Raw genomic sequence first — 10062 nt, forward strand, 5'->3', positions numbered from 1 at the left:
CAATATAGATCGCCTGTTTGGAGGGTAATATAAAAAAACTAAATGAATACAAATTCTAAACACAAATGAGTAATATGTACTGTTAGAAAAATTAAAATTCTACGGACTACGACAACAAAATAATAAAATCAAATGTCAGCTTGGCTGTTGACGTTTGACAGTTGACAGAAGTTTTTTTTTAATATTTTTCGGCGCTATGATACTTGGTTGGATTTTAAATAAAATTAATTTAGCAATACAAAGAGTGGACTGATACTCAGTACCGCCTGCTCCCTGTTTCCTTTTTTATGAAGTTTAACTAAATGTGGATGACCTTTGAAAATGTATATAGATTTCGTTTTGTGAATGGTTTATAGGTTCATATGCGGATGGTAGAATGGATTTTCTTCTAACATGATAATAAGTCTAATTTTAAGTAATATTTAACGCGAAGAAAATATAAATTGTGAAAAAAATACTTATTGAAATACATTAATCTTAATTCCAACTAGTATTTTATAGTATTAATGAGGCATATTTCCCCTTTTTGAAACCTTAATTTAGAGAAGTGGTTGTATACTGTACACTGTATACAGTGGTACTTGCAAGGCTAATGCTTATGTGTTATGAATCCATATTTTAATACAAGTGCGTGTTGCTTATCATATTTTAGTAAAATAATTTATTTAATCAAATATTAATTAATTTATTAAATGAGACACCAAGTTGCCATTTCTTAATTGGTTATTGGATAATAAACCATAATAAACTGGCAAACCCAAAAACCGAACGTCATCGTTTACCATCCTTCCGAGTTCCGACCAGCGACATTATCTTGGACTGGTGTTAATTAATTATTTAGGAAATTTAAAAAAGTTAGTAATAGTGATAATTATTCATTGACATCTATTTTAACGTTATTATCATTTTACAGAACTTTGTAAAATATGTGTTACATATCAACATTTTTAGCATCAAGTGCACAGCTCTTACATAACTTTGCTACCTAACCTGCATTTTTTATCATCTGATTTTGTTGTGTGTGATATTCCAGGGCAAAATGTTGGGCCGCTTAGCTCCGGGTGTCTGCACCCAGGTGACCATGGTGGTCAACCATCAGCAGAACCGTAATATGGCCACTTTGAAGGCGATTTCTCTACGTCTCAAGTCGGTAAAGAATATCCAAAAAATTACCCAGTCCATGAAGATGGTGTCGGCTGCCAAGTAAGTTCTATATTCAAATAAGAAAAATAAAATCTATTCCAATTTCAAATGGAATGTCAAAATCGATTTTTGAAAGTTCTAAATTTTATCAAATTGTTTTTGAATTTGCTAAATTGCTCAACTACTTTGAAAATAGGCGATAGGTACTTTAAAATTAAGTAAAGGTAATTATTTATGTCATTTTTCCAGGAAAAAATGTTTGGCATACCTTTTTTTAAAGAGTTAGTATTTTGCATGAATATGTTAATAATAACATGCTATAAAATAATTTGCTTAAGGTTATTGCAGAATTAATAGATTATTAATTAAATTTTAATATTAATGGAAGTAATTAAGATTTTCTTCTTAAACTCTAGTATATAAAAATAGTAGCAATTTTGTTTATATATTATGTCATCAACATGAAAATTCCAGGAGTATTCTATATTTATTAGTATGTAAATAGTAAATAACCAATCAATTCAAGAAAATATCCTTGTATCGAATGATAACCCTGACTAAGAAGTAAGGGAAACTACGTATATATAATTAAAAATCAAACTAACTTTAATCCATGCATAAACTTAAAGGCTTGTCAGGGGCCGTTATGGCCGACCCTAAGGACCAGTTTTGCTTTTGCTCATTTACTTACAAATTTTCTTGTTGACTTCTAAGTTTCTAAGACTTAATTTAGTTACTGAACTGATCAATTAATTAATTTATCACATAGAGGAAGCCTTATAACTAAATTGAATTTAAAAAGAGTACAATTTATTGGTTGACCTTTCTATGACTTAGATCTTGGTATATAATATAATAGATACACATTTCTATGTACATATATGTATAAAATTAATCGTAAAATAAATGTACCTACACTAATTATAACTATGAAATATCTAATAGAGGTACATATTATCCATACTAATATTATAAATGCGAAAGTAACTCTGTCTGTCTGTCTGTTACTCAATCACGTCTACACTACTGAACCAATTTGCATGAAATTTGGTATGGTGATATTTTGATATCCGAGAAAGGACATAGGCTACCTTTTATTGCGAAATATGTACCACGGGCGAAGCCGGGGTGGACCTCTAGTATCAAATAAAAAGGGCCCATATTCACCAAAACTTGTTTTTTATATAGGTACACCCGTGCTGAGCGAGAGCTAAAAGCCGCCCGCCCTTATGGTGAAGGTGCTGTTATGTTCTACGAGCGTGCTGAGGTAAATAATTCAATTCTTTTCTTTCTTATACATACACAAGTAGTTCCCGAGATTAGCGCGTTCAAACAAACTCTTCAGCTTTATAATATTAGTATAGATTAAATTTTCAAATCACAGTGTTAGTTGCCGATAAATGAATAAACAAAATAGGTTCAAAATATTAAGCAAAGAAATGGTAAAAATCCTACCTGTTTTTATGTCTCATTGGCCATTGAATGTACATAATAAATCAATACAAAATATATTGAAATATATTATAAAATAAGAAATATAGTTTTATATTTATGTTTTGTTTTAATATAAATAAATATTACAGGTTGCCCCACCTGAAGATGAGCCCAAGCAATTGTACATTGCTATGACTTCTGACAGAGGTAAATATCAATCAATCAATCAATCGAATCTGCTTTCTGTATCGTAATTGGTAAAACGATGTTGTGACAATCCAAAACTGCTTCTGGAAGAAATCTAATTGAATAAATAAATGTTTGAGTTTGAATTCTGTACCAATAGCTATATGATACTATGTATACATGGTTAGTTTTTACTAAATTCTTCATACAAAATAATGTCGATGTTTCACATAATATGCCAGGTGTCCCGTGTCGGCTAAGATTTTTGAAGTGAAAACTTCTTTAGCGGCGTTGAGCACTTTTTCTGTAATGGGTATAAAATCTTAAACTCGCGTCAGGACACGTGACCTGATCGAAAAAGCGTAAGACGGATGGATATCAAACATGCTGAACGTTAATATTCAAGTTTTCACTTCTGCCGGCACTCCCCCAGTGCAACCCGTCTTTTTTTTAAACAGTATATTATTTATTATATTATACTTTAACATACTATAATTACAAAACACCGCATTGTTCGTAATATTGAAAAAAAAAAGACGTGTGGCACTCGGGGACTGCCGCGGTAAAGCTATTGCATGCTATGCCTTCAAGCCACACCTCCGTGCCCGTCGGAGTGGGGAGCGTGAGGTTTTTTCGTTACGGAATTTCTCGATTCGGTCCCCGCGCTCAAGGCCCGCGATAGAAGCTATGCAATAGCTTAAAAAAATGTGAATCATTCCCAGGTCTCTGCGGTGCAGTCCACACGGGTGTGTCAAAGGTGATTCGCAACAAACTGAACGAGCCTGGCTCAGAGAACATCAAAGTGATCTGTGTGGGAGATAAGTCGCGCAGCATCCTGCAGAGACTGTATGGGAAGCACATCATTAGTGTGGCTAATGAGGTACGGGAAAATTATATATTTGTATGAATTTTATTATGAAATAATTAAGGTATATTTTTAAGGCTATATATATGCTATAGTCAAAACCCTGAACCAGTCAAAATCCTTATTGACGGTTATTAAGGTTATTGACTATGGGCGCTTGTGCACTACAAGGAATTTTACTGTCCGGCATTCCGATTTTTTACGGTCCGGTGTGGCATGAAAAAACCGATGAATTGCTTGTGCACCTGTCCGTCTTTACTCAGATCCGTGTGGTACAGTTCAAGGAAGTATGGCGGTATAATGCTATCATAAATGATTGTTTTCGCATTTTACAAGAAATGAGTAAAAATATAGAAGGTGAAATATTATATTACTTCGTTATAATAAAAAGTAAAGTTCCGTAAGAGATTTAAAATGCGTGTTTCACTTATTTATTTTAATCGGTGACGAGGAGCTAAATCTATTCACACTTGAACTTTAACTTACCAACACTTACTTAGATAATAATTATAGGTCAATGCTTGGTCAATGTATATAAAATAACAATACCGACTTCTCAAATCTCATTGCCAGCTAAAAGAAAGTAAAACAATAGCTTGCTTTCAATTGGCATATGCAATAAAAAGAGTAAAATCCAAGCAAGTGGGCACTCGAAAACAATTATACCTACAGCGACTCGTAAACTCAAAAAACCATCCGGAATAGGGAAAAGTAAAATGTCGGACAGTAAAATTACGTATAGTGCACAAGCTAGTATTTAGATTAATTGCGTGCCATACCGGACCGTAAAAAATCGGAATGCCGGACCGTAAAATTCCTTGTAGTGGACAAACGCCCTAAGGGCGCTTGTGCACTACAAGGAATTTTACTGTCCGGCATTCCGATTTTTTACGGTCCGGTGTGGCATGAAAAAACCGATGAATTGCTTGTGCACCTGTCCGTCTTTACTCGGATCAGTGCGGTACAGTTCAAGGAAGTATGGCGGTATAATGCTATCATAAATGATTGTTTTCGCATTTTACAAGATACTAGTAAAAATATAGAAGGTGAAATATTATATTACTTCGTTATAATAAAAAGTAAAGTTCCGAAAGAGATTTAAAATGCGTGTTTCACTTATTTATTTTAATCGGTGACGAGGAGCTAAATCTATTCCCACTTGAACTTTAACTTACCAACACTTACTTAGATAATAATTATAGGTCAATGTATATAAAATAACAATACCGACTTCTCAAATCGCATTGCCAGCTAAAAGAAAGTAAAACAAGAGCTTGCTTTCAATTGGCATATGCAATAAAAAGAGTAAAATCCAAGCAAGTGGGCACTCGAAAACAATTATACCTACAGCGACTCGTAAACTCAAAAAACCATCCGGAATAGGGAAAAGTAAAATGTCGGACAGTAAAATTACGTATAGTGCACAAGCTAGTATTTAGATTAATTGCGTGCCATACCGGACCGTAAAAAATCGGAATGCCGGACCGTAAAATTCCTTGTAGTGGACAAACGCCCTTAGGGTGTCGGTTAATATCCTTATTGACTGATTTTATCTGAGAAAATCAGTTAATAAGATTATTGACTGACACCCTTAGTCAATAACCTTATTGACTGATTTAAAGAGCAGATATTCAGTCAATATAGGTTTTAACCAACATACTGAATAGATTTTAACACTTAAATATTTCTGTAATGGGCAAGTAAAACAATAGCGAGTTTTACACAGAAAGGTTAAAGTGTCAAATTCGAGCCTACTGGTTAGGTTAGGTTTGAACTGCGAAATGCGAGGCCAGAACCGACTCGTTATTGTTTATTTTTCTATATGTATAACCTATTTATTGCATTTTAAGGTAAGTTTAAATGTAGTGAGTATTCAACATACTGGTTATGTTTCAAAAAATCGAAAGTAATTAAAAAACCTGGGTTTAAAATTATAAGTTTCAAAAACTAAATGTAACATTAAAAAAAATTATTGTATTTCAGATTGGTCGCTTGCCCCCTACATTCAAGGATGCAGCGACCATCGCTAACGCTATCTTAACCTCGGGCTATGACTTTGGTTCCGGCAAGATTGTCTATAACAAGTTTAAGTCTGTGGTGTCTTACTCACAGTCTGACTTGCCACTGTTCAGCCTGAAGGCTGTTGAGGTATGTTTTTGATAAAAAAAAGTGTGCGTGTACTAGTGTACACACGTAAGAAGTGAAACTTCTTTATGACCTTAAAAATGTCACGAGTATGGCGTAACGCAAAAATGTCACGCGTACGGTGTAACGCAAAAATGTTACACTAAATTTTTGTCCAACCCCAATAAAGAAGTTTCACTTCAATAAATTTAATTGAAGTGAAACTTCTTTATCGGTTGGAAAAACAATTAGTGTAACATTTTTTCGTTACGCGTGACATTTTTCCGTTACGCGGCATCTTTTTCTTTTCCCTACCACGCGTGATTCGACGTATTTCTGTAAAGTTGCATATAGTAAATTATTTTTTGAAAAATAAGGTCATAAAGAAGTTTCACTTCTTACGTGTGTACACTAGTACACGCACACATTTTTATTACATATTATGATTAAAATAACTATGTAAGTGTCAATAAATCATAGTGTCATATTCCACATTAAAAAAATAATAACATGTGTTTGTTATATTCTGGCAAATACAAATTAAATATTAATTATGAATCTATTATCTTACTAATTGTGTGTCATAATAATCTAGATAGATAACTCAATTTTTGTAACTGGCAACTGTTATTGCAATTCCAAAAATAATTTAATTTCATTCAAGCTAATTTTTTTTTCGGTATTGACCGATGTGATAAATTGATATAACCAATCTTACTAAGATTATGAGAAATCTAAAATAGGAATTAAAATGAAACAACAAATATTTTTCCAATTTTTTATTGTCAAAAAACAAACATAAACGTCTCTTATATTATGCAAGACATTGTATCTACATTCTACATAAATAATAAACCATACTCAAACTTGAAACATTTATTTATTCAATTCTTCTTCGTTTTGAAGCACTTTGGAATCGACATTACATATTTTCAATGTTTTCATTTTCAATGCTTGGATAAAACTTATTCATCGAATAATGTATAAAACTATCATTTTAGGGCCGATTTTTCAATGCTTGGATAAAACTTATCCGTCCAATAAAGTATTACACGATAATATTAAAATGTCACGTAAACCGTCAAATACGGGCAATCAGAACATATTTTTGTAATGGTTGTTTAATACGTTATTCGACGAATAATATTTAACCAAGGATTGAAAAATCAGCCCTTAAAAACGTATTCTAATTGCCCGTATTTGACAGTTTACGTGATATTTTAATATTATCGTGTAATATTTTATTGGACGGATAAGTTTTATCCAAGCATTGAAAAATCGTCCCTTAAATATTTACCACCGATTCGGAAAGCAGTAAATACAGCAGCATAACTCTTTTAAATCTATTTTTAAATTTCAGACGGCTCCCAAACTCGCGACCTACGATTCCCTAGACTCTGACGTGATGCAATCCTACATGGAGTTCTCCCTCGCGTCCATGTTGTTCTACGCGATGAAGGAAGGCGCTTGTTCCGAGCAATCCTCCCGAATGACGGCCATGGACAACGCTACCAAGAACGCGGGAGAAATGATCGAAAAACTCACCCTGACCTTCAACAGAACCCGCCAAGCTGTCATCACCAGAGAGCTCATCGAAATTATCTCTGGTGCCGCCGCCTTGAACTAAAATAAAAAAAAAATTGGCGGGAAACTTTCTGTCAATGTCAAAATTTTTCCTGTCAATGTCAAAATTTGAATTGTTAATCGGAATAAATTATTAAACTTTTCGTTGTTTGATCCCGTATTTACTGCCGTAGTTAATGCAATGCTGACATTCCCGAACGAAGTCGCTGGATACATGTAATCACACGCAATACGTAACTGGCTTCAACATCTTATGTGTGTTTGGTGACGCTCGTTCTATTCCTTGTCGTACACAAAACTTTGTTAGGATTAAGTGGTGGTTAGCAATAAATAAGTATTTAGAAAATTTGCGTTTTATTCTTTGAATATCCTGTTCATAATCTACAAATAAGCCTTTTCTTACCTTTCACAATATACTCCTGAATCGATTCAATGCTACTGAACAAAATTTGATTGAAATTAACGCTTTAGTTGGTTCATACTGAACCAAATTTGATGAAACAAGCATTTATAGAAGTTGAGAGTGTAAATGTGAAGTAATAGCGACAGAAAACAATTAGAAAATTACGTTAATTATTTTGAGTATTCGCAACGCGTGCGCTTATAGCATGCATTTTGTGTTCAATAAAAGTATAATATAACAGCTAATTCATAAAAAAAATGTAGGCAGAAATACTAGGTGGGTATACCATACCGCCTATAAAAAAAACTCACGCGTTAGATACACCTTTCTTTTATGATCCAGTTAAAATTTAAATCCTAACAATTGTCCATACGTCACTAATTATCTATGGCTGCATTTTATTAGATGCAATAGTTTAAACCACACCTTCGTACAATGCAAGAAAAAACAATAACATCACTTAATACATTCTATTCATCTTAGACACCATGTTTCAAAGAAACGTTTAGACTTTAGAGCATAGAACATACATAAGTACAAACGCTATCTATAAAATAATCTAATAACATTGTCTGAATGCGGGTCCGATTCCCGAAGACAAAGTCCCGTATCCGTCGAAGCGGCGGAACTACGGTTTTATTCATTAAAATAAATCAGATGTGTTTTGCACGGTTACACAGCCATCGCGAGTCGCGACATTACTTCACAAAAGAAAAAAAAGGCCCAAAAGTGTTTCAAAGGTAAAGCATAATAGCGACAAATTACTATAGCCCCCGCCGCTCCGGCCACTGCAGTCGACCGTCAGCCAAAGGACCAAAGCAAAGAGTAAAGTAATAAAGGGACCAAAGTAAAGTATTAAATATTCTGTACTGAGGCTGCCATCTGAGGTGACCATCACCTACGATTCTACCAGAGAAGTCTATTACAAGGAATCCGAAGTATTAAGAGATATTGTGTGTGATGATCGCGCACACAATGGTCGTAAAGCGTGTTGTGAAAAGTGCGCCAATCTTTACATAGATATCTCTACAGAATCTGCGGGCTCACTAACACGGCAGATGCGGTTGAAAACCGCTTCGTTAGTTCGTAGTCAAACTAGTTATTTTTATGTATGAGTGCAATATTTTTGTCACCGAAAACATGCCGAAAACAATGACTAGAAAATCTTTGTAAGCAGTTTTAGGTTTTTCGATACAATCGATCGTGATGAATACCTACGTCCTTAAAAATGTTAACGACATTGTGACGCTGATATTATTTGAATGGCTAGGTCATGGTTACCTAGGCAGGGTGGCAGACATTAATAATTATTGTCGATAAAATTAGGGTTTGGTAAGAGTAAGCCCTTTCGTTCTTCATGAGATTAATTTTATTTATTATCTTCAAGCTTGACTTACGACACTTTTTTGCATAACAATTTGGTGGTATGCGTTAATGAGAATGCTCAGTGCGTTAAAATAAATTGCTTGTAGGTAATCCCTGGTTATAATTGAAAAAAATTAAGTACATTATATTGTAGTTACGTGGATGTCGAAGCTTGTGCACTTATTTTTCTCGTGTTAAAATACCTTCGACTATAATGTTTCATTAATTTGAATTGAAAGATCGACTCAGTTGTCTGATATTCTTTCCGATTCGATTCTTTCCGATTGTGAAATCATTGTAATTTTTTCGCATTTTGTACTTACATGTCTTATTTTATAAAGAACTAGCTGTTCGCCCCGACTCCACCCGGGTAGCATTTTGTATGTTTTTCAAGATACCCTATAGACCAAGAAAGCTAGCAGACATTGCTGTAAGGTGTTCTATCATAGGGAATATTTATAAAATATTAAAGGGTGTAAATGGTACAAAGAAATAAAACACAAAATTCATCATAATTATTTAATCTAACATAATTATCGAATCCATAGCAGTCTTAATTTAAAAATTATTCTAAAACAAGTGATCACGTCACACAACAAATATTTGGATTTATAACGAAATAATATATAAAATTCAATTATATTATAAGTAAAAAGGTGTAAACATTCGATCTTAAAAAACGGCACACTAACGCACACACGATTAGACAAAGTGAGATGACATGATTCAACTACGGTGAGCGAAAGAGATAACTGAAGTAAAATGTGGCCAATTAGCCACATTTCCACGTACCTATACCTTTTTACTTATAATATCATTGATAAAATTCGTAATTACTGCCTTGCTATAGCCCTTAGTGGTGTTAAATACATCAAAACCTTAGCCTATTAAAATCGTATGTTTAAAAAATACATATTATAAAAACTAAGTTTGCTAAATGTCAGAGTTTTATAGATAT

The 10062-nt window shown here is 33.5% G+C and overlaps 1 protein-coding gene across 1 annotated transcript; it reads left to right on the forward strand.

The window, feature by feature from the left end:
* The first annotated feature begins 749 nt into the window (after window positions 1–749).
* Window positions 750–7394, forward strand: ATPsyngamma (ATP synthase, gamma subunit). The gene is made up of 7 exons (XM_090115005.1): window positions 750–854; window positions 1034–1203; window positions 2332–2410; window positions 2727–2784; window positions 3486–3643; window positions 5612–5776; window positions 7113–7394. Exons 2-7 carry the CDS (start codon window positions 1040–1042, stop codon window positions 7377–7379), a joined length of 891 nt encoding a protein of 296 aa, XP_089971131.1. The 5' UTR covers window positions 750–854; window positions 1034–1039; the 3' UTR covers window positions 7380–7394.
* Window positions 7395–10062: the final 2668 nt, after the last annotated feature.

Source organism: Colias eurytheme, chromosome 22 (assembly GCF_061535395.1).
Source record: "Colias eurytheme isolate Ceu_HAF_F1 chromosome 22, ilColEury1 Martin Lab GWU primary, whole genome shotgun sequence".
In the NCBI taxonomy this organism is placed as follows: domain Eukaryota; kingdom Metazoa; phylum Arthropoda; class Insecta; order Lepidoptera; family Pieridae; genus Colias; species Colias eurytheme.

What these genes read in the sequence shown, in the direction of transcription:
- ATPsyngamma (XM_090115005.1), top strand. Translation starts at nt 1,040, where the DNA reads ATGTTGGGCCGCTTAGCTCCGGGTGTCTGCACCCAGGTGACCATGGTG. An exon ending in TGCTATGACTTCTGACAGAG is followed by an intron (nt 2,785 to 3,485) that starts GTAAATATCAAT and finishes AATCATTCCCAG; the next exon opens with GTCTCTGCGGTGCAGTCCAC. An exon ending in TCAGCCTGAAGGCTGTTGAG is followed by an intron (nt 5,777 to 7,112) that starts GTATGTTTTTGA and finishes TTTAAATTTCAG; the next exon opens with ACGGCTCCCAAACTCGCGAC.